The sequence below is a fragment of the Triturus cristatus genome, chromosome 2_2 (assembly GCF_964204655.1).
Source record: "Triturus cristatus chromosome 2_2, aTriCri1.1, whole genome shotgun sequence".
Classification (NCBI taxonomy): domain Eukaryota; kingdom Metazoa; phylum Chordata; class Amphibia; order Caudata; family Salamandridae; genus Triturus; species Triturus cristatus.
This window is the reverse complement of record NC_140582.1, coordinates 1,085,822,870-1,085,848,384: the sequence shown is the minus strand read 5'-3', so window position 1 is coordinate 1,085,848,384 and position 25,515 is coordinate 1,085,822,870. Positions and strand designations below refer to the sequence as shown.

Below are 25,515 nucleotides of genomic sequence, written 5' to 3'. Positions count from 1 at the left end.
AGCTTGTGAAGGGAGGGGCGGGGCATTGGGAGGAGGAGCGCGACGTGCACGCCACTCCGTAAGTGCGCATATGTGTTTTGGCCGGCCGTCTCAGGCCGACCAAAACACACATGTGCACTTAGGTTTTCTCCAGCCCAGGTGCATTGAGCAGCCGGGCTGGAGAAACCCCACAGACTCCCTGGTCTGAGCAGGACGTCTTTCCTGCCTGCAAAACCAATGCCCGGGTTGCTCTCACGTGAGAGCAGCACAGGGGATTGCAGGGAGTCCGTGACGTGGTCCCAGTGCTTGCTGGGACCAGGAAGGACTGTGCTGAGTGCGACACGGGAGGCGGGAGGCAGCTCCAGGTAAGTTTTTAATTTTAATTTTTTTTATTACAACACCCACCCCTGCCCGCTCCCCCTACCGCGCTCCCCTGCGCCCCCTCCACCTCCCGAGCTGACCCGCCCCACCATCTCTATATTGTGGCGGCCGCAACTGTCCATTGGTCATTGTCTTCCTAAAAAATGAATCATGATTGAGAGATGCAAAAACTAGACAGTAGTCCTTAAATTTAATTGCTCGCTTTACAATAAGGCAATTGAAGGTAATTGCAAGACACTTACACAAATACATGTATATATGTTGCTTTGACTCCGGATACGTCTTTTTGACCCAAGCATAGGCAAATGAACATAGGGATAGCAACCCTTGTTTGCAGAGTAGAACACTGACACTTTCTAGACAAGATTGACATGTTATTCTTTTATTGCTGTGTTATGGGTGGCGACATCACATTCAAAGTTAATCCGTATTGCATTATTAGTTACTATTGCTCTAGCGTACATGCTCGACTTGCCACGACTGTAAAGAAATCCGTTTTATGAGAAGAACCTGTTTAATTAAATAATAATAATAGGACAAGTGCTTTGTGATCCATTTTCAAGTTCATTATTAGTTCAAAAAAGGCTCAAGTGCGGCAGAGTGATTGTTGCTATTACAGGTAGTTCATGTGTGTGATAACACAGTCATGTCTTTTGAACATTGCAATGATGGGAGTGCCATTTAAGATACTAAAAGAACAAACAACAAGTAAGGACAGGAATAGACCCTCTGATCCAACAGATACCTCTTTCTATCTCTCCCTGAAAAAGATAGGACATTCTGCCTCCTTGGAAAGGATGTTCTCAAAGTACTACAGACCGTCTGTAGAGGACTACTACATAAATGCTATCTCTATCATCATATTAAGTTCTAAAGATGGCATTCAAAACTGCGGGTTACAACTTGTGATACTGTATTTAGATTTTTATTTAGGTTTACTGCAGTGCAAGCCCAACTTTAATCCAGATTAAACAGTAGAGTAATCAGAAATGCTTCAATTTTTGTGTTTGGTGGCTTCCTCCCACAAACTAACCCTGACCTATTCTAGAATAATGCCTCTCACCGTAGGGGTCTCAGCTCAAACAATGAAATCATGCCGAGGACTCTGAGGGTCTGACGCTCACGACCTTGACTAGCTGAGCCTTTAGACAAATGTCTGCCAGACACGCTTAGACCCGGCGATAGGTCAAAACTAGGGCTGGGCAAAGGTCTTATTCAGGGTATGAATTAGGTCAGGATTCTCCAAAGTCGGTCCTGGAGGGCAGGATCCATGCCAGAATTTTAAGATCACTACATTTATATAAATGGGAATAAGCTAGGAATCTGGCACGGATGCGGCCCTCCAGGACCAACTTTGGAGAACCCAGAAGTATGTCATGTGTATGATTTTTGCATTTCATGAAGTTACAAATAGTTGAATTATTTTTCCATGACACCTCCAGCCAAGTTTCACTGCAAAAATCTGTTTCTGTTTGAAAATGTTCCCCTAAAAAGCACAAAATAAGCAAGAAAAACATGTATGGATGTTTCATTTATTTTGCTGATAAATTAGCCAACAAAATGGTATGTTTCTGTTTTTTTCTCTATTAACACACTTTTTGAAGGTGTCATTTAACTTCAAGAAGGGTGTGGAAACTCACATTACTCAGACCTGAGTATACTCAGACACCTATGATGATAGCATCGAATGGGTGTAGTCATCTATTCCCCAGCATTGGTTCTTAGAAGTGAGGGAAAGCAGGTGCATCTCACAATGTGGACTTCTCAGCACAGGGTTAGGGTATGTTCACTGTTATGTGCAGCACCAGTAAAAAGGCACATTTGTGAAACTGCATAGTAAGAGCATCTGCTTTATGAGTCTCTTTTCACTACAACACACTTGAGATATGTCTCCCTTCTCACTGTCAAGTTAAATAAAGGTGGCATTAATAACACCCATCATATGTGAAATTGGCGGGAAACATCCCTTATCATGAAGCCGGAAACACGCTGTGCCTTTACAACGCTGGCAAAAGAACAAACGCGTCCTTACCGCGCATCCGTTTAGCACGAAAGTCATAACAACGATTTGATTTAGGGGGTGCATTGGTGGGGTGGTGTTAGATTTTGAGTCCAACACCTTCCCTACCTTTGCGCAGACTGGAGTTGGAATAGTAAATTATACTATTCCGAAGTCCAGCGCCTCCCCAAAGGCAAGTGTGTGCTAAAAGAACGCGTCGTAACAGCACATGCGTTCTAATGTCAGCGTTGTAAAGGCATGCGTGCTAAGCGCATGCAGGATTCCGACATACAACCGCAATTGATTATAGACACTTATTACTGCATTGCTCGATGGTACTCAATTTATTGATCTCAGACGAATGAAAGGCTCAGTAGGTCTGGCTAGGTTTTGAATCTGTGACCTTCAGGTCCATGAACAGGTGCAAAACCCACAGGTCTATCTTACCACCCATGCCAGTACAAAATGGCAGTACTTGTTCTTATTACATCACAGTCGAGAGCGAATAAACTTTTGTTAAGAGCGCTTTATCAAATGCCAATAACCCGGATCCTGAAATAATCCTTTGTCGATAATGATGATGGGATGGTTTTCAAGTCCCTCTGTCACCCTTTGGGCGCAAGTGCGTAAACGTTTGATACCTACAGTTGCCTCCCATGACCAAGATGACTCAAACAGATGTGAGGTAAGATTATTTGGGTCAGCCAGCACGACTAAAATCCTCAGAAGAACCCAAAGTGTGCAGCTGTCCAATGGAGACGCAGGCGAGTCATCAGTGCTTCTGTTGGTTCTTTGGACATTCCAAAATACTTTATAAGGCACTTTTATTTCAGTCTAGGCGCTCTGTGGAAGCTTTGGCACAGCAGCCGCTGATTGTTTTCTGGACTGAAGGTAAAGTCGAAACAGTGGTAAAAAGAAACAAGGGATAAATAAATTAGATAGTCTTTAAAGATGGCTGGATTGAAATCCAGATAAAAGCACAGGAGAACAAAGTTTTTTCTCCGAGACCAGAAGTCCTGCAGCTGAATGGCAACCTTACATGATCTCTGTTAGAAAAGGGTCACAGCGTTATTTTCACAAAGGAGGGGAAAGCCCTGTTTCAGGGTTCGCTTCAGTCACCCTCGGCACACTTCATTCCTGAAAAACAAAACAAAAACAAATAATTATAATGGCATTCTGCTTATCATTCCTACTCAGACTGAGGAGAGAAAGTTTCATGTTAACACGGATTTACCCTAAATAGAACACGTGGACAATTTTGGAAGTGATCATCATTGGTATGTAGATAAAGACACAAGTAGCCCCCGGGGGGGCCTCAGTGTGAGTGGACTGTTATTTGGGAAGTAAACCACAGCCGGTATATACTGCAGAATGGGGAATTACTTCCCAGCGCAGCCATGGCTTACCAACTACTGTTTTTTTCTTTAGTATACATTTTTATTGGCATTTAAGAAAGCCAAGGTTACACATCTCAACATGTAGTACACAGAAAACATCAGATCAACCCCTCAACCCCACCCACCTCAGCATGCTCTACTCGGACAAGTAGTACTGGTACAAAACCAAAACATTAATGACATGAGTACATCCGTAGGGTTGATACTGAGTCGCGAGAACATATAGGTCCACTGATGGTATGCATCCCATACCCTGCACTTGCATCTCACTTCTCAGTCTCACACCTCTAGCGCACGGGCTGGGGCATCTGGGAGCTCCAGGAGTCCGGCCAGCATCACTGTGGGTCCTCTGCCAGTTTGTTGTCTCTACAAGTGACTTTCCTCTGCCACCGCCCATTCCTCCGCATCTCCTAACCATTCAGACACTGTCAGGGCTATGGAACACAACCACTTGATAGCTATTCTCCTCTTAGCAACTACCAATCCCAGGAGGATAAACTCCCTGCTTAACTTTTTTTTCTTGCGGGCCGGTACCATATCCAACAGACATTGGCCAACATCCCTGGGGATGGCCCACTCCGTAGCTGCAGCGAGGGACTCCAAAATGGTCTACCAGTAGTTATCTAAGCCAGGACACCCCCAGATCATGTGTATAAAGTCAGCACCCTGTCCGGCACACCGGGGACAGCAGGAGATCTACTGTGACATCAGTCGCCAATGGCCTCCATGAACTCGGCTTGAAGGTGAATGTGAAAACCCTCGGATTTGCAGAAGACGCATCAAATTCTCCGCTGGTTACCCTACCTTACCTCCATAGTACAAGTTATGCGAAGGCGGTAATTCCGCTGATGGACTCTCCACCAGAGGATACTTCAGTCGGAGATGAAGCACTTGCTCAACAAATTAGAGACTATTGCATGTTTTCTAACACTACAAACTGCAAAACTCAGAACCTTGTAGTGTTTTGCAACACAGACTTTGCCACTCGTACTTTGTGCATGGAAAAAGGTAAAGAAGTGTGAGAGACTTGTAAATCCGATTCATGTACAGTCCCATATCCGCGACACAATGGAACTTAGACGGACCTACAAGTAGCCATCAGCACGCCTCGTAGTTACACGTGGTCGTGAAGAGGGTTGAGCTGGAAGCCCACCTCGGTTCTGATTCTCTCCCGAGAGACTCCGCCCGAACACACCTTTTGCGAATAATAGGTACACTGAGTGAAGCGCCCCTACTGAACTTTAGAAACGTCTGGTCCTGAATCTTCTTGTAATAAATCCAAATGTAGGAATGTCTGAATGAACAACACATTACTTTTGCGCCTGATATTCCACGTGGATGGAAGTTCTTCAGTTTTGCGATGTGATAGTGAAGCAGAACCACAAGTCTTGAAAGCAGGGCAGTGTTCACAAAGTGTCTCGTTACCCAAAAAACTATTGTAAGGAGATGCGCAACTAGCACTTAAGGCAGAGTCAGTCATTCCTCAGATTGTGTGGCAGCCTCAGAACTGTGGGCAGAAAGAAGGAGATAGGAGGCTAATGGTGTAACTTGGAAGTGCCATATTTATTTATGAGCAGGACCACTGGAATTATGCGATTTTTCAGCTGCAACATTTCCTGCATTTTAACAGATATGTCACAGTTGCCATATAATCCCTCATTTGCTGCATAATCTGCAGATTAAGAAAAATTGTTTCTAGCTCAAGCGGATCAAAACTTGCTAAAAAATGCGGCCACACATGCTGATGACAGTGGAAGGCCCTTCTCAAGGGCTGGCTGGCTTCTTCCTGTTGCTTCTTCCTGTATTTAGGTGTCAGCCTGGTAATAACGAGGGGACACTTCAGCCCACCGTGTTAACGTGTAAAAATGACAAAATAATGAACGCTATCACAAAATGTACCACATTACACAGATAATTTGACTTTTATTGCTGCACAATTTAGTATAATCTTGCAGCATAATTTGGTCCTCCCCTACCCCATAATTTCAGTGGCCCTGTTTATGAATTTTTTAAGAGTGCTGATTTACTTGCCAGATGACGTCAGCAGCCTGACTGCCACATTCTGCACCAGCGTCAGATGGTGTAAAGAGATCTGGAAATGAGCCCTGAGGTTATGGGCGAGTGGATCACCAGGGTCAGTCAGACTGGCTGTGTATTCTTTTCCTGTGTTAAATGGAGTACAGACTGCAAGGACTGACAAAGCCAATCGTTTGAACTCTACTACAGTGAAAATGTTTTCTCCAGCTCCAGTAAGGCACAATGGCCATTGACACATAAGCAGAAGCAATCCAAGCTCCGCTCACAGGCAGAAGAGGTAGCTATTGGAAAAAGAAACGATATATGTTGGGAAAGTAGGTAGTGGGTAATAGGACAGAGGACATAGTAGGTGGCTAAACCACACGTTCCTCTACCACGCAGCCTGAACAACAAATGCGTCTGAAGAACGCATTCCTTTACCACACCTGCCTTTACCACACCTGCCTTTACTGTGCAATTTTGTAGTAAAAGCATGATTGGTAAAGGGATGTGTGGTACAGATCACACCCCAACCCCCCTGCCCTGAGTCCTAAAACCCTGTCCTCTGCCCTATAAACAGCCGACCCCCCCCCCAGGCCCTGAAAACTACCCCACCCCTAAAACCTAAAATGACCCCGACCCCCCTGCCCTGAACCCTAAAACCCTAGCCCCTGCCCTATAAACAACCCGCCCCCCCTGAGTCCTAAAAACCAACCCAACCCTAAAAACAAAACCTACTCCAACCTCCGTAGCCTCAGCCCAATAACCCGGCCCCCTGTCCTATAAACATCCCTGACCCCCGAGCCCTAAAAACTACTCCCACCCCTAAAAATCCCCTCCGCCCCCCAAAAGCCAGCCCCACTTACCTAATTGCACCCTCTCCCGATCTTCCTCTTCCTGTGCCCGCCCATCCGCACATCTGGACCATGCACTGCCTCAACCACGCATGTGCCTGGCTAAGGCAAGCCTGGTTGCGCTTGAAGAGAAATGCCATGCGTGGCTCTGCCCGCGTTGTAAATGCCATTTCCCGTGGGTGAGAGGGAAAGAAGTGAGGAGGCAGAGGACACAGATGTGCAAGGAGATGAGAGGCCAGCGAGGTACAGGGGCAGGGAAGAGCATGGCCTAGAGAACAAGGGCAAGGAGGAAGGAGGAGACGAGTAAGGAGGCACAGATGGATATGGCGATGGGACGTAGAAGGGCGAGTTGGCAAGGAGACAAAAAGCCCATGGGCAGAGGAAGGACAAGTCAGAGGCAAAGAATCACTACGCTCAGTGGAGGACACAGGCAGACAGGTGGAAACAGACAGGGAGTCACATGAAACAGATGGGCATGACTGTGTGGAAGTAATTTACACATTACACATGCACCAATGGCTTCATGGCGCTAGGACCGAGCGAGAAAACAGTACAGGTCTTGGACACAGCACGCAAGTGCAGGGAGGACCATGGGCATGCTAGGTATGGGGGATGGGTTGGGACCATAGAGCACTGGGGGCATTGGACACAGGCAGGTGGGCACTGACGGGCAAAGAGATATAGGGTCCTGGAACGGGAGTGCCAGTCTAGGAAAGACTTGGAAGTGCATGAGCACATGCAGGAAAGAATGGTGGGAGGCAGGGATTCCGCGCCACTTGTATCGCGCAACTGGTCATCAGGACCTTCAGTCACATATTTAAATTCAGAGAGGAGAAAATCTATTTTCAGAATTTCTTATCATACCCTAGGGGAAAGAATGGCTTGAAGCCAGATTGCCTCTCATTTTGACTGGTGCAAAACATTTGTTTTGACAAAAAGCAGTTTGCCTCGTTCCCACTTACACCTGCAACAGAAATGGTGGAAGTGGATTTGTCCTATTTTTAGCACTAGTACAAATATTGTCTTATTTACACAATACTGAAGCTTTGTTTGACGCTCTTCATCATTTTACTTTTTTGTCTTAAAGCAACTGCTAATAGTTAATAATTCGAAGCTTCGCCCTTGCTCGTGACCTGTGGATCCAAGCGTATTGTAGACAGTGGTCATGAGAAGTAGAGGTCAGGTGTCTAAGAATGACTGTGGAATTTGTATAGTGAGAACATAGCCAAAAGGCAGCTAAGTGATGTACAGGGTCAAAGGCAACGGCATAGCCAATCAGTGATTGGAGGCGGAGATGGGATCTGGGAGTGGAGGTGGCCTGGTGCTGCCTTCAGATTCGGGTGCGCCTTCAGCTCTGTCCCTTTCAAAAGCACTGCCGAATATCTGCAATCTCGTCTTTCACCCTGCATCTCCCACATCTGGCGGGACAGTGCACATCCTTGGCCAGTACTAAATACAGTTTGGATAATGGCGGATGAGTGATGAATGGGCTTCTGGGAGGTGTGTCTAAACCTCCACTCGGCCAAGCCAGGAGCATCTTTGGGTGAAGCCCCTCAGAACCCTGTATGAGATTATTCAATCATTCATTCAAACAAGGTGCCACTGTAAACAGACGCCCACTTGCAGCTTGGGAATGCATCGGATATTTGCTGCAGAATGATTTTAGCTTGGATTATCTTTCTGGCGCTTTATATTTTCTTTGTGCGCCCAAGTTCTCCGTTAGCAATCTATATGTTAGGAGCAAGGATTCTAAGATTCTATAGGGAGGTGCAATGCAGAGTCTTAGATGTTTCATGGTCGGAGTGTGAGGAGGGTTCAGGCAGTGGAAAGCCGAACCCCAGCAGTGTGGTTTTCGATTCTCAGATGTTTCACGGCCCGTAAGGGACAGTCCCAGCTGTGTGAATGTGCCTGCCAGGTGTTTCACTGCAAGCACATGAGGATACCAGCTGTGTGAATTGGGATTCTCAGATGTTTCAGGCAGAAAATGAGGATTCCAGCGATAAACGTAGATTCTCAGTTTGGTCACTGTAAGCAAAGGAGAAAAACACAGGTGTGAATGCAAGTCCCTAGAGGTGATACAGGCAGGAAATGAATGTAAGCAAAGGAGAAAAACACAGGTGTGAATGCAAGTCCCTAGAGGTGATACCGGCAGGAAATGAAATGCAGATTCCAAGATGTTTCACAGCAAATGAATAAGGGTTCCAGCTGTGTGAATTAGGATCCCCAGAGGTTTCACGCAAGGAAGAAATGGTCCAGATACCCTACAGATTCTCGATTGGGTCGCAGTGAATGAGGAATACAAAGGTGTGACTGGAATTCCATATGTGTAGCAGCCAGTGCATTGAGGATTGCAGATGTGTGAATGAAGAGTCCGAGATGTGATGCATCCAGTGCATGGAGGACTCCAGGTGTGAATGAATAGTCCCAGATGTGATGCAGCCAGTGCATGTAGGAGTCCAGGTGTGTGAATGAAGAGTCCCAGATGTGAAACAGCCAGTGCATGGAGGAGTCCAGATGTGTGAATGAAGAGTCCGAGATGTGATGCATCCAGTGCATGGAGGACTCCAGGTGTGAATGAATAGTCCCAGATGTGATGCAGCCAGTGCATGTAGGAGTCCAGGTGTGTGAATGAAGAGTCCCAGATGTGAAACAGACAGTGCATGGAGGAGTCCAGATGTGTGAATGAAGAGTCCGAGGTGTGATACAGCCAGTGCATGGAGGAGTACAGATGTGTGAATGAAGAGTCCCAGATATGATGTAGCCAGTGCATGGTGGAGTCAAGATGTCTGAATGAAGAGTCCGAGATGTGATGCATCCAGTGCATGGAGGACTCCAGGTGTGAATGAATAGTCCCAGATGTGATGCAGTCAGTTCATGTAGGAGTCCAGATGTGTGAATGAAGAGTCCGAGGTGTGATACAGCCAGTGCATGGAGGATTCCAGATGTGTGAACGAAGAGTCCCAGATGTGATGTAGCCAGTGCATGGTGCAGTCAAGATGTCTGAATGAAGGGTCCGAGATGTGATGCATCCAGTGCATGGAGGACTCCAGGTGTGAATGAATAGTCCCAGATGTGATGCAACCAGTGCATGTAGGAGTCCAGATGTGTGAATGAAGAGTCCGAGATGTGATGCATCCAGTGCATGGAGGACTCCAGGTGTGAATGAATAGTCCCAGATGTGATGCAGCCAGTGCATGTAGGAGTCCAGGTGTGTGAATGAAGAGTCCCAGATGTGAAACAGCCAGTGCATGGAGGAGTCCAGATGTGTGAATGAAGAGTCCGAGATGTGATGCATCCAGTGCATGGGAGGACTCCAGGTGTGAATGAATAGTCCCAGATGTGATGCAGCCAGTGCATGTAGGAGTCCAGGTGTGTGAATGAAGAGTCCCAGATGTGAAACAGACAGTGCATGGAGGAGTCCAGATGTGTGAATGAAGAGTCCGAGGTGTGATACAGCCAGTGCATGGAGGAGTCCAGATGTGTGAATGAAGAGTCCCAGATATGATGTAGCCAGTGCATGGTGGAGTCAAGATGTCTGAATGAAGAGTCCGAGATGTGATGCATCCAGTGCATGGAGGACTCCAGGTGTGAATGAATAGTCCCATATGTGATGCAGTCAGTTCATGTAGGAGTCCAGATGTGTGAATGAAGAGTCCGAGGTGTGATACAGCCAGTGCATGGAGGATTCCAGATGTGTGAACGAAGAGTCCCAGATGTGATGTAGCCAGTGCATGGTGCAGTCAAGATGTCTGAATGAAGGGTCCGAGATGTGATGCATCCAGTGCATGGAGGACTCCAGGTGTGAATGAATAGTCCCAGATGTGATGCAACGAGTGCATGTAGGAGTCCAGATGTGTGAATGAAGAGTCCCAGATGTGATGCAGCCAGTGCATGTAGGAGTCCAGGTGTGTGAATGAAGAGTCCAAGATGTGATGCAGCCACTGCATGGAGGAGTCCAGATGTGTGAATGAAGAGTCCCAGATGTGATACAGTAGGAGCATGGGGATTCCAATAGTGAGCATTTGGATTTATTTGTCCTTCACTGACGGAGAACTGGAATTTCAGGATCTCAGATGTGACACAACTGGCCAGTGAGGAGTCCAGATGTGTGAATGGGGTTTGCCAGATGTTTACAGTAGGTGAATGAGGATTCCAGGTGTGTGAATTAAGTGTCTCAGATATTTAATAGACAGAGCAGGGGAAGTCCATGAGTGTGAATACACATCCCCAGGTGTGATAATCAGTAAATATGGATGCCACCTATATGAATACAGTTTCCCAGTCTTTCATGCTCTGAGAGTAAGAGTTCCCACTCTGGGATTGGACTGGATTCCCAGGCATATGGGACACATCTTTTCAACTGTTCATGCAAAGATGGACTAGGCATGGATGAGTGGCCTAATTTACACGCCAGATGTGCCTTTCTTTAGCACACTGGCAGCGCAATGGGCCTGTTCATATTCACAAAGTAACGTTAAGTCACCCTATGTGACTTTTCATGGCCTTGTAAATATGAAACCCTTTGACGCATTACTCTGCGTGAAAGGGACGTTCCATGGGTGTTGCTGTGGGTGTTCCCACGCAACATCCATGGAACCTGCCACATCGCCAGAATTACAATGTTTTGTAAAGCTGTGAATGCGTCAGATTTCTACTCATCTCCAGGGGAGGCATAGGAGTAGCCCAACGAGGAGTAATACTTTTATTTCTACTTGCGTTTTCGGCTTTCTATGCATGCTGCATCTTGCAGCACACATAGAAAGAGGAAAATGCCATCAATCACAAAAACAATCCTCCCCGCAACGCAGGCACCCTTGCAACATGACGCAAGTGTGTCTGCGTTGGCGCACGGCTGCTGTTTGTCCACCAGCACAGGGGAGAAGGACAGAAATGCGCCATATCTTGTTGATTCGGCACATTCCTGCCTTTTTATTTTGAAGCATTACAGCGCAGCAGGAAGGCTTGCTGCGTTCCAGTGCATCAAAATATAGCTAAAGAGGCCCTAGGTGTTCACAACGCATTCAGACATCTTGGCAGTAAACCCCGTTGTACTGCTACATGATACTTCTCTTGGAGGCTAGAACGGAATATATATGGAACATTGGGGGGGGGGGCAGTAACACAGTTTTTACTGAAGAGTGTGCTGGAACCCCAGCTTGCAATGCGCCGAGACTGCTGATGCTACTGATGATCAGAAAGGATGGCTCGGTCTATTCTGGCTGTGAAGATTGGTACAAGATCTGTGGGTCATAGGTTCTGGTCCATGCTGCACGGACTGCAAGACTCCCATGTTATCTATAGCACTACGGCAGTAGCGGACGCTATGGACACCGCATGGCACCCATGGATTGCTGCTGATTCTACGTAAGGCTGATATTACTGTATGCATTGGGCGTCATCAGAACGCACTGCCACTGATGAAGCGGCAAAAGATTCTCCTCTCGGTGCTGTGCACCATGCATGTGCTGATGACAACCTGTCTGTGTCACTAAGATGCAACCACATGTGTCTCTGGGACGTTTTAGATGCCCTGCTGAATGTGGGTGCATCTCCCGCCACATTATTAACGTGCTCCGCAAAACAAGGCACATCTCTCTTCACAATATTGAGATGCTCCGCTAAACAGGGCCCATATCTCTGCTCACATTATTACCATGCACTGTTTATCTGCATATTTGTCAATACTGTGTAGATATAGGTACGTCAAAATTTCCATAGGAAGAGCATTGTTGTTTCTTTAGTAATTTTGGTGGTGCTCGACGAATCTGCATGATGTTAATACCCATAGGAATCTTTGCGCCCCAAAACAGAAACAAGCATTGGTAAATTCATTAAGTTTCACCTATAAGATTAATAATAAGCTGTTTTTGTTGTAAGTTGTAGCTTGCTGAGTAGTTGCACAACGTAAGTTACAGAAAGTCTGTTAAAATGTTATGCCGTTATATATTGTGCTGTTACTAGTGGGATAGTGGTATAGTGGTATAGTGGTATAGTGGTATAGTGCAGGTAAGTAATAGCAACATTTTGAAAATGTATAGAGGGAAATAATAGAATTAATTGATGTAATAGAAATATTATGTGTTAATAGGAGTTCTGATAAATGTATGGTTCAGTGCTGCTGCACCTGCTGCACCAAATTGTGCTCCTAATGCCTGAAAATTAACTGCATTTGTGACTGCCAGCTTAGTAGCAAAATATAGCAATATTTGGTGTTTAGAAGAGTTATGACAACTTTTGACCCAGGTGCCTCTGCACCAGCTGCACCATTTAGATCATGGCCCTATTACCTGTAAGGTAACTGCACTTGTGGCTGCCTGTTTAGTAGTTAATTTTTGCAATATTTGGTGATAGAGGGGTTCCTAGAGCTTTGGGCCCCAGTGTCACTGCCCCTGCAGCACCACTGAAATTGTGACACTACTGCTTGCAAGGGAACAACACTTGTGACTGCCTGGTAAGTGGTAAAATATCGCAATATTTGGTGTTTAGGGGAGTTATTACAAATTTTGGCCCCATTGCCACTGCACCTGCAGAACCATTGAAATCATGACCCTAGTACATGCTAGATAACTACACTTGTGACTGTCTGTAGTACTATTTAGCAATATTCTGTGTTTAGTGGGGACACTAGAGCTTTTGGCATTGGTGCCACTGCACTTGCTGCACCATTCAAATTATGCCCTTTTTAACAGCATAGGACCTGCAATTGTGACTTCCCGTTTAGTAATAAAGTATAGCAATATTAGGTGTTTAGAGGAGTTCTGACAACTTTTCAGCCTGGTGCCACTACACCTGCAGCACCATTCAAATCATGACTCTAGTGCCTGAAAGATAACTGCACTTGTGACTGCCTATTTAATTGTAAAATATAGCAATAATAATTGTTTAGTGGAGGTATGACACCTTTTGGCCCTGGTGCTACCGCACCTGCTGCACCGTTATAAATCAAGCCCCTTTCAACTGCAAGGTAACTGCACGTATGACTGCCTATTTATTTGTAAATTACAGCAATAATCAGCGTTTAGTGGAGTTATGACAACTTTTAGCCCTGGTGCCACTGCACCAGCTGCACCAGCTGCACCATTCAAATCATGACCCGGTTGTCTGCAAGTTAACTGCACTTGTAACTACCAGTTTAGTAGTAAAAGGCAGCAATATAAGGTGTTTAGTGGGGTGCATAGAGCTTTTGGTCCTGGTGTCACTGCACCATTGAAATTAAGACCCTATTGCCTGCTAGGTAACTGCACTTGTGACTGTCTTTTTTTATAGTAAAAGTTAACGATAATCTGTGTTCAGTGAGTTTCCTAGAGCTTTTGGCCCCAGTGCACCTGCACCTGCTGTGCCATTCAGATTATGCCCCTTTTAACGACAAGGGAACTGCAATTGTGACTGCCTGTTTAGCAGTAAAATATATCAATGTTAGGTGTTTGAAGGAGTTTTAACAATTTTTGGCCCAGTGCCACTGCACCTGCCGCACCATTGAATTCCTGACGCTAGTGCCTGAAAGATAACTGCACCTGTTTAGTAGTAAAATATAGCAATAATCGGAGTTTAGTGGGGTGCCTAGAGCTTTTGATCCCATTGCCACTGCACTTGCTGCACTATTAAAATCATGACCCCAGTGTCTGCTAGATAACTGCACTTACGACTGCCTGTTTAGTAGTAAAATATAGCAATATTTGGTATTTAGTGTAGTTATGACAACTTTTGGCCCCGGTGCCACTGCACCTGCCACACCATTTAAATCAAGTCCGTTTTAAATGCAGTTGTGATTGCCTGTATAGTAGTAAAATTGATTTGATAATGATACAAAGAGCAAAGAAATGTGCTTTTGCATGAATTGGAAATGCCACAAACGTTCTAAGGCTAAAGCATCTGCTTTACACAACCAACTAATAAAAAAGCAAGCATTCCAGCATACTGTTAGAAGCTGTCTGCCTTTTCCCTGGGAATAGATTTTATCTTATAGTTTAATAGTCCCTGAAGTCTGGACAGTGAATGGGGCTTAAACAGTGTGAACAGCTTTAGTAGAAGATGAGTATCATAAATGTGTGCAGCCAGGGGAACATAAGTATCTGCAAACAGTAAATGCTATGCAGCCTTAATGTAAGAAAAAAAGTTCCACCCACTAAAGCGGATTGAGATGAGTACTTTGGCCTTGGGAACTGATAATAGAAGCCCCTTTTAAGATATATTAAAAACAATAGATTTCACAAGCACCACGCAAGCACTGTGCAAATAAAAACAAAAAATGGCTGAATAGAATTAGGACATATTCAGCAGACCTTTGGGGCAGATTTACAAGCCCCTTGCGACATCTGTACAGCACAGTTGCATCACTTCTGTGACGCAGCGATGTCATAAACAATGCGCCACTATGCGACATATTTACAACGTGACGCATCTAGGGAAATGCGTCACGTTGTAAGGCCCTGCGCTACATTATACCTACGTCAGGTATAATGTATGCAGGGTGGGCGTTCCGTCGCAAGGAAGCCTTGTAAAAGTGACTTAGTGAAATCTACAAGATTTCACTGAGTTACTTTTACGGCCCGCTGCGTCAAAACTTTATGCCTGCTTGAAGCACGCGTAAGGAGTGACGCTGCACAATAAGTATTGGCCGCCCCTGAGCATTGCTGGAGTTGCGTCATGTTTGCGACACGACTCCAGTAATACGCTGCCCTTACGACACAAGATGCGACACGCATCTGTCTATTCTTGCGCCTCGGTGCGCCGCATTTTAAAGAGACGCATCCTTGGTGGCGCAAGGGTATTTTTGCGTGTCACATCTTAACTTGCGCATCCCTGCTAATATGCAGAGATGTGCCAGTTATTGTAAATCGGCCCCTTTATTCAGAAGTGTGTTGTTGTGATTTGATGTAAATCTGTTCCGCCATTTTTTCTGAAATTAGCATTCAAAGAGGGGTTCCGGTTTGGTATGAATGGGTTAACCCTCAGAAAAAGTTAAATATATTTGGATGGTTAGTTCTGTGGGAGCACCCTCGTGCCACTGGGGTAGCAAAAAAACTTTTTAAAAATTACAAGGCGGGTCTCATCATAGACCAATTCTCACTGTGCACAGCCGAAGGTCGTGTACTGTATCTCTGTATTTATGTGATGTTACTAACGCCTCCTCCCTGTTTTATTGGCACATATAGACATGTGCATATATCTCTGTTTTATGTTGTAAGTTACTAACGCCTGGCCCGCTCAACTGGGACATATAGACATGCGCAGTACCTCTGCATTTATGTGATCTGACTAACGCCCAGACGCTTTATTGGCATATATTGATGTCTGCTTTACATCTGTATTTGTGTGGTAAGTGACTAATGCCAGGCCCGCTTTATTGGCACATATAAACATGCTCTGCATCCAGACGATTTATTGTCACAGTTAGACATGTGCTTTATCTCTATATTTATGTGGCAAGCTACTGAATTCCAGCCGCTTTATTTGCACATATGGCGCTGTGCTGTATCTCTGTATTTATGTGGTAAGTTGCTAACCCCAGCCAATGTATTGGCACATAGGAACTTGCTGTGTCTACGTATCTATGCAGTACGCTACTGATGCTGTACCTCTGTATTTATGTGAAGTGAATGAATCCCAGCTGCTTTATTGGCACATATAGACATGTGCTTTATCTCTTCATTTATGTGGTAAGTTATTAATGCCCAGGCGCTTTATTGGCACATATAAAGTTGTGCTGTTTCTCTGTGTTCATGTGACGTGACTGACGCCCAGCCCCTTTTCTGACTCATATAGACATGTGTTGCGTCTCTGTATTTCTGTGGAAAGTTACTAACGCCCAGCCGCTTTATTGACACATATAGACATGCGCTGTGTCTGTGTATTTATGTGGCAAGTTAGTGACGCCCTATCTTTTTATGTGATGCGACTAACGCCCAGACGCTTTATTGCCACATATAGACGTGCCATATCAATTTATTCATGTGGTAAGCTACTGATGCCCAGACGCTTTATTGATGCATATAGATGTGTGCTCTATTTCTGTATTGATGGGTGTTAGAAATGTGATTTCTGGTTGGCTAAGGCTTGCGCCAAAGCCAGGCAGAAACCACCACTCTAGTCAGGGCAAAGGAGTTACAAGCTGAAGATAACCCCTGCTCACCCCCTCGGTAGCTTGGCACGAGCAGTCAGGCTTATCCCAGAGGCAATGTGTAAAGCATTTGCGCAACACACACACAGCAGCAACACACTAGGCACACCACAAAAGGAACTCCACACAAGGTTATATATAAAAATAGCCTTTGTATTATCTAAAACACATTAGAAGTAGTAATCACACAATATACACTGTGCCAACTGGCACTAGGCAATATTTTTGGGGGATTATACACATGACAGGGCCAATTGGACCACAGTCAGAACCATCACAAGCACAAATAGTAAATGTAGAACACAACCAGTAACTACTGGCAAAAACAGTGCTTAATTTGAGCCGGTGCTTTCCGGTGCTCAGCACCGGCACCTTATTGTCAGCACCGGGGCTATGACAGTCTGCCACATGGTGGCGCTGTCCTGCAAATTTAGGTATAAACACAACAACAGATGGTTATTTATTCAATTTGCATTAATAATTACTAATATCTACCTCCCAAACCATTCTTCTGGCTTTGGGGGCCTGTAGTAGTCTTGTCACACTTGTAGGAGTGTACAGGTTAGTAGCTGTTTATGTACTGTCATTGGCAGTGCTGGCATGGGTTATGTGAGGTGCAAGCTGCAGTGGCCTCCCGACGAGAGCCCCGGCACTTATCCTTTTACAAATTAAGCACTGCAAAACACTGTACTCAGCATTATATCCTGCAACATAAATCATATTATGCAATCAGTATCACATCAGGCGCAAGCCCACCAGAAGCATTTAAGTTACCAGCCCTGGGTATATGAGATACCACGTTACAAGGGGCTGGCAGGTAAATTAAATATGCCAGTCAGGTGTAGGCCAATCTTACCATATGTAACACAGAGAGCGCACACACTTTACACTGGACAGTAGTGCTTAAGTGCCCAGAATCCTAAAACAACCAACACCATGTCAGAGAAAAGGCTAGGAGAAAGGCAAAAAGTTTAGGGATGACCCTGCAAAAAGGGCCAAGTCCAACAATGGGGTAAACTACTAATGTCCAGCAACTGTATTGCCACATATAGATATGCACTGTGTCTCTGTATTTATGTGCTAAGTTACTAACACCCAGAAACTTTATTGGCACATCCAGACGCGTGCTATGTCTCTATTTGGTAAGTTACTAATCCCAGACACTTTATTGGCACATCAAGATGTGTGGTCTATCTCTGCAATTATATCGTAAGCTACTGACGCCCAGGCGCTTTATTGGTATATATAGAGATGCGCTGCGTCTCTGTATTTATGTGGTAAGCTACCGACACCTAGGCGCTTTATTTGCATTTATAGACATGCGCTGCGTCTGTGTATTTATGTGGTAAGGTATCGACGCCAAGGCGCTTTATGTGCATTTATAGACATGCACTGCGTCTCTTTATTCCTGTGGTGAGCTACCGACACCTAGGCGCTTTATTTGCATTTATAGACATGCGCTGCGTCTGTGTATTTATGTGGTAAGGTACCGACACCAAGGCGTTTTATTGGCACATATAGACATGCGCTGCGTCTCTGCTTTTAAGCGATAAGTTCTCGCCGCTCCATTGGGCTCCGGCGCCCGTGCTGTTCCTCATCAGCGAGTTTCCTCTCACAAAGACTCCTTTCGCAGGGCTTTTCCTCCTGCTGGAGAACAGCTGCTCTCAGTGTAGGATCCCGGCCGCCGCCGAGGTCCTGGAAGTGTTTTTTTGGAACAGATGGCCAGGAGAGAGCTGGGGAATGTGCCAGCAGAAAGCTGGGGAATGTGCCAGGTCCCGCGGTGACTGAGTGCTTCGGGTTCCAGCTCGCGTGCCTTTCCCCTGCCCTCTGCCCTCAGTGGCGCCAGCAGGACTTCCCAACGAGCGCTCTGAACATCTGGAGTCTGGGCCTGCCGGGGAGCGGGCGGGGGGCGCCAGGAGCCCGCCCGGCTCAGCTCTCTGTACTGCCTGGGACATGACAGGCTCTGATCAAAAACAAAGCGCCGCGAGGAGGCCGGGCCCGCCAGCTGCAGCGCCGACCCCGGGCGCGGGGCCGCGCGCGCCCCTGTGAGCGGCGCGCGGAGGGGCAGAGCGAGTCCCGGCGCCTGCGTGTGGCTGAAATAAAAAATAACATAAAAATAGGCGAAGGCCCCCAACATTATTAGGAGCTGGCCACCTGGGCTGCAAATGGCGGTCTCAAGTCTGTCTGGTGTTGATTCCACTCCCTCCTTCTTTCTTCGCCCAAGTCAGACTTCATCTCCGCTTAGAGCGCTCTTGCGGGTTCCTTTTAATCCCTGCTTTTTAGGTCTGGGGTTTGACGGCACAGCTGTCTAAATGAAAGACCCAGTGCTAACAATATGCATAGAGTGCCCCTGGATCGGTCTCCTTCAACCATTGACCTTCTCCAGCAGACCCTTCCAGACCGTGACTTGAGGCGTGATCAGTCACTTCTTGGTGCTGCCCATTATAGCATTCATCTCTGACCTTATGTTATTGACAACTTTTAACGCTGACCGCCAAAGTGGCCCTGCCCTAGGAGGTGACCCTTTATGAGCTCTCCTGCTCCTCCCTCCTGACACTCCCGGGCCATAAACTGAGGCGATGACCAATCTTTCCCTCTATGTAGGCCCCATGGGCTCGTCTACCCTCGTAGCAGGGGAGCAACGCTAGGATGCTGTCCCCTCTATGTCGCCCTACGTGTGACGTGCCCAGCTGCGCTCTTGCGGGTTCCTTTTAATCCCTGTATTTTAGGTCTGGGTTTTAACTGTTTAAATTACGACCCATTGCTAACAATATGCATCGAGTGACTCTGGATCGGGCTCCTTCAACCATTGACTTTCTCCATCAGATCCTTTCAGACCTTGACTTGAGGCGTGATCACTCACTTCTTGGTGCTGCCCATTATAGCATTCATCTTTGACCTTATGCTATTGACAACTTGGAAATGCCCTTCTAGCGCCGCTTGTGTGGTTGCATTGAGCTACATGGGGAACAAATAGTCAGATAAAGTCTTCTCAGTCCTCCCTAGTGCCTCCCTCCCATTGGTCTTGCTTTAATGTGCTAGCACGCATGTCTTGTGTTAGCACACTAAACCCAGACCTATTGGCTGTGGCATCTTATGCAGATCCTTTTCTAGACAGTGGGGCAGATTTATGTTTGACTTGCGCCTCATTTACGCCGCCGTTGCGTCACTTTTGTGATGCAGCAGCGGCGCAAATTCTGCGCCATGGTGCGGGGTATTTACAACGTGACGCATCTGGGAGATGCGTCACGTTGTAAAGCCCTGCGCCACATGTAGGCGTTCTAGGGCAGGTGGGGGCGTTCCGGCGCAGGAACGCCTCCTAAAAGTGGCTGAGTGAAATCTACAAGATTTCACTCAGTCACTTTTGAGCCCATGCTGCGTCAAAACCCTGCGCCTGCTTGAAGCAGGCGTAAGGATTGACGCAGCAATGTGAAGATAGGGCCCCCCAGAGCATTGCTGGAGCTGCGTCGCGCTTTCGACGCAACTTCAGCAATGCGCCACTTTTACGGCACAGATGCGTGACGCATCTGTGCCGTTTTTGCCCCATGGTGCGCCGCATTATAAATGCGGCGCATCCATGGTGGCGGAGCTGGGGCGCAAAATAACTGGCGCATCCCTGCTGATATGCAGGGATGCGTCAGTTATTATAAATATGCCCCAGTGTCTCTTGCCAGGTAGGAAGCTATGATGCAGTGTGAGGCTACCGAAGGGAGTTTCAAATGTTGGTGTTACATCTGGGGCAAACTTGCTGTTGGAAAAATCTGGAGTTACCAAGACACCGATGCCTCTTCCAGTCCCAGAGGGCCGGGGCAGAACCAGTCACATGAGGCAGAGCCTTGGACTGATTTAGCAATCTCCTGATTTCCCCAAAAGTCCACCTCTGTTTGTCGCTTTCAATACATCATTTTGGAGAATTTCCTGAGAATAAGGGAAACAATAATGGTATTGCTAATAATGATTCCCTTTCGTTTATAACCCATCATTTTAGTCTATGAAGTCCTACCTGTATGTTTATGTGTTATGTTCTGCTGCAGTGCCAAGAAACCTCGATGAACAAGCGCTATAAATAATAACATAACATAGTACTAGTACTACTAATGATGACTTGAATGAGGTCATCAATCTATGGCATGTAAAGTGCTGTAAGACATTCTGCTTCTCAAAGGTACTCATTTTATCTCCTACAGTAGGATAAAAGATGGAGAGAGCTGAACACGGAGTTCAACTTCTACGTCACAACAACATCTCTATATTAAGGAAATTATGGCCTTTACAGAGAGTCAGTAATACAGCTGTAATGCCTATCATAATTCAGTGGAAGAGATGGTCTCTGGGGAGAAGGATGAGGGGTGAGGTATCAAACAGAAAAGAACAGCGGCGATGAAAGATGTTCAACAGCTGCGTCTACGTCTAAGAGATCAGACAAAATATCACAGTGACTTAGTAATTATTGGAAAGTAATGACTCCTTTACAGCAGAATCTGGAACCATGGTTACCCTTTAAGCTTGAAGCTTTGTCTGCAAAGTCCTGTCATCTGCATTTCGTACAAAGTGTGGCGTGTGCACCCTGCATACATGTTAGCTGCTAGAAGTTACTAGTGTGTGGAGCCAGAAGGCATCAGAGGACAATGGCGCACAAAGAATATCTCCACAGTCACACGCAACACGTAATTGTAATTGCATTTATATAGCGCTTACTACCCCTGATGAGGAGTTGAAGTGCTTTTTTGGCAAGTAGCACGCTACTCCGGAACCCAAAAACAGGAATAGTGGGGCATCGGTATAGGGAAATATGAAATTCATTTGAGTGGTGGACATATTAGTCCGTTATTTGGATTGAAAAGGAGTAGTGTCCACATGTAGGTGAAGATTCGAGGGCCCCGACCAGGAAGAAGGGCAGCAGTGTGAGCGCAGAAGGAGGCTTGAAGGGCAAGCAGAAGAGGCTCCTTCATGTTACTCCTCGGTTAGTACCGTGGCTTCGCAGTCCAGAGCGGCAGCGTCTACAATTGCGTGCTGCTATCAACAAAGGACATGTTTTGCACCTAGGGGTTCCAAGTGACATCACAGACTGCGAGAACGAAGCCCTGGGTGGGATGGTTGGGACACACAGATACCACTGTGGGGACATGGAAGACCATGGTGTCCCGTCAACCTTGTGGACTAATGTCTAGGCACAAGTTATGCTTATTTTCTGATAGATATAGGCAGTCGGTCGCTCATTAACATTAGTGCAATGTATGGAATCATTTGGTTGGCTCGGTCAATCACAACTAATACAATCTGAGCACTAACTACAGTTATTTGGCTAAATTCCATTTCAAGTGAGCGTTTGGAGCATCAAGATCAGGCAGGGCGGATTGAGAAAGGTTAGAAGGACATGTGCTCATAGAAACATTGGCCACACGCTGTTTGTTACTTGCCCTTTCGCTTTATAGCTTGGGTCCATAATTGTGGGGCAGACAATTAAGAGCTGTGATGACCCTAGGCACAGGGCAAGGATACGTCATTGAAGAGCTGATATCAGAGGTTGTAAACTGACCCAGTTGTCAGGGGAGGTGGAAGTTGACCCTTGAAGGTCATCACAAGGGTGGCCCTCTGGGCCCACACACCAGGAGCCTCCAGCTGGTGGCTGAGGAATAAGAGAAGGGCAATGAATGGAAACTATGAACAGTAAATGGGCCTTAATGGTACCTGAGCCCAGGAGTTGCAAGGGCAGTGCCAGGGGTGCCAAAGGGTAAGCAAGGGGCAGCAGCTGCCGTCCTTTGCTGTACCTCCTTGCAGTGATATCACAAAACACTGAATCAGTATTTTCAAGCTCCCAGTGTCATGAAACAAAGCCTTTTGAGGCCTGTTGAAATGAGTGCGCAAGAGCAGGTGAATGTACATTCATCCAAACGTACAGCTAGATGTATTCGACAGTGCTGCATAAACTTCACACTGAGGGGTGAAAGGCCACAATACCGTAAGCAGCCATAATCATGTAAATCAAACTGGAGTAGGATCTCAGAGGTACTGATGAAGGTGAGACTGACTATAAGAAGGCCGCAGTGGACTGTATAAATGCGGCTACCTATTCTAGATCTTGTGACTACCACTTTGTCACAATATTGGTGCGTAGATGGCCAAGGCAGTAAGTGAGTGAAGCATTCACCGCTATCACCCCAGTCACCTGCAGATCATTTGTCTGAAGCGCAACAAGGCTGACTCAGCCTTCCATCCTTCTGAAGTCAGTGAATGTATTGAGCACCGTTAACTTGAAAAATAGGCACAGCTGTTATACCAGGTACTTAGAAATAGTGAAAGTGCACAATCAGTACCACATGTTATGTTATGTTAATTGTAGCTTATATAGCGCATAATCACCTGCAGGTCTCTTAGCACTTGTCGAGAAAGCTCAGGTAGCCACAAAAGTCCCAGAAACATGCTGGCCAGTAAATTATACTGTAGCCTGTAAATTATACTGTACATAAAAACAAGTTCTTTTTTTAAATGAGCATTCAGCTTGTAGCGTCACACAACAACACCCACCTCACTCAGTCGATATTCTCTCTGCTGTACTGTTAATCTCGCTGATAAGGAAATGGTCTTATTGCTGCCTGTGCCATATATGGCTTAGCCATGCTGTAAAGCACCCTGCCACCTTGTGCCCAGGGACTTGACAGGCTAGATCAAGTACTAAAAGTCAGCATAAATAAACCCACCAGTAGAATGCCACCTCTTGTAGTGTGAGGCTCACTTGTGACTGCAAGCATGGATATCGGTCTGCAATGGGAACCTGGACGCCCACCAGCTGTAGATTTAGAGCGTTGACCGGATGACACTGAATGCAAAGGAAGACATATTCAGTACTGCAAGGATGGGGAGGTTTGCTTCTCCTTGAAAGACCCTGGTGGAAAGAGAAACAGCCTACCTTTCCTGCAGGCTGATAGGAATCAGGAATTCAGGAGAGACAATATTGATGAATCACGGTCTCGCCACTGGCTGTTTGGCTCGGAGGAGGCCTATCCTTCCGCAGCAGGCATGTATGTTGGACGATGGCTTTATTTTCTCAGGGCTACTTTGAAATGGCCCTCCAGTATCACTTTATCATTGAAGGCGGAAAGGGGACAGTTGTAGGCTTCCATTTTTCGAGGCAGGTTTGTTCAGAGGGGAATCGGTTGTAAAGCGAAGCCTGTAGGTAGACTTGCTGATCGTCTCTTGAGAGCAGCAGGTAGAAGGTCGCTAGGGAAAGACTGTATATTTCTTGGGAGGTTGACGGGTAGACAGAAAGTAGTTTTGCTAATGTTTGTACGGGTGCTCGAGTGGCAATACTGTGAGTCACTTCGCACCACACGAGCACTCACGTAAAACCTCAGTGGATAGCCCCAAGAGAGTTACAACTTTTGTCAGTCCTGGTATATGAGTGGACTAATTCGCCTGAGTACCAGATCTAAGTGCAAAAGACCAGTAGATGTGTTAGAAATGAAGGTAGCCTGACAGGGGACAGCGAAGCCCCAAAGCGAACCAGAGCATCAAACATTGACAAAAGACAGGGAGGATGAGAAAGGGGGAGAGGCTTACACAATACTTCTCAACCTTTGGAGCTTCAAGGGAGGGTGAGATTCAGTGGCTTTGGAGGGTGATCCAACGCCGTGCTTGAATGGTAACAGAAGAAGTGCAGGTATTCTCTATCTAGAATAGCTGTTTGCTTCAGATATGTGCCTGTACTTTTCCATTGAAAGTACTGCACCAGTGCTGAGAAGTGCATGTACTCTCCCATTAAATGTATTGCAGCAGTACTGAGAAGTGCTGGTACTCTCCCATAGAAAGTATTGCAGCAGTGCTGAGAAGTGCCGGTACTCTCCCACTGAAAATATTGCACCAGTGCTCAGAAGTGCAGGTACTCTCCCTATAAAAATATTGCACTAGTGCTGAGAAGTGCAGGTACTCTCCCATTCAAAGTATTTCACCATTGCTGAGCGGTGCATGTACTCTCCCATTAAATGTATTGCAGCAGTACTACGAAGTGCTGGTACTCTCCCATTCAAAGTATTGCACCAGCACCTGAGATTGAGAAGTGCAGGTACTCTCTCATTCAAAGTACTACACCGGTGCTGAGAAGTGCACGTACTCTCCCTTTCAAATTAAGAAAGTGCAGGTACTCACTACAGGACAGTACCTGCCCGTTTAAAGCTCTGGATTCCAATTGAGGCCATGGGAGGTATGTTGTTGGCTTGGAGTGAAGATTACCCACGGAGGGTCACAACCTCCAACTGAGGTTGAGTTGAGGTTGCGGGTGAGTTGAAGTATTTAGGGTGTGGAGGGAGTATGGAAACAGCTACATTTATCCACAGGCGTACATTTAGCGCACAAAGAAAAGTTTTGACGAGGATAGCCCGCAAGCTTGAATCTGCAGAAGGTGCCCTTTTGACTACCTGCGGCCGTGGTACTTGGGGGCCCTGAAGCATACAGCCCTTTTATAAAAGAAAAAAAAAGTTTTAAGGCCCGAGAGATCACTTTCCACGTCCATTTGACCCGCCGCCTGTCAGGCAATTTGTCTATTAATGCCTTACTTTATTTACAGTGAAAAAAGCCTCTTTTCTCCCTCCTGGGCGAGGGGGAGGGAGAGGCGAGCGCGGAGGGCTGGTGCCATGGAGTCTGCCTCTTCACAATCCAAAGTGTTCTCGCGGCCCTCCCCTGCAGCCCCCCCTCTCCGCCTCGTGACAAGACCCACATGCAGCGGCCGGTGGCGCGAGCCACCTGCGGTTAATCCGTGGCGCGGGCTCCGGG

General features: G+C 46.4%; 1 protein-coding gene across 1 annotated transcript in view; it reads right to left on the bottom strand.

The window, feature by feature from the left end:
* Nucleotides 1-531: 531 nt before the first annotated feature.
* The window catches only part of ATOH8 (atonal bHLH transcription factor 8), a 67,675-nt gene continuing 42,691 nt past the window's right edge, over nt 532-25,515 (bottom strand). The window contains exon 3 of the mRNA XM_085642611.1: nt 532-3,496. Coding sequence (XP_085498737.1) covers nt 3,491-3,496 — 6 coding nt within the window. The 3' untranslated portion in view covers nt 532-3,490. The remainder of the gene's footprint in view (nt 3,497-25,515) is intronic.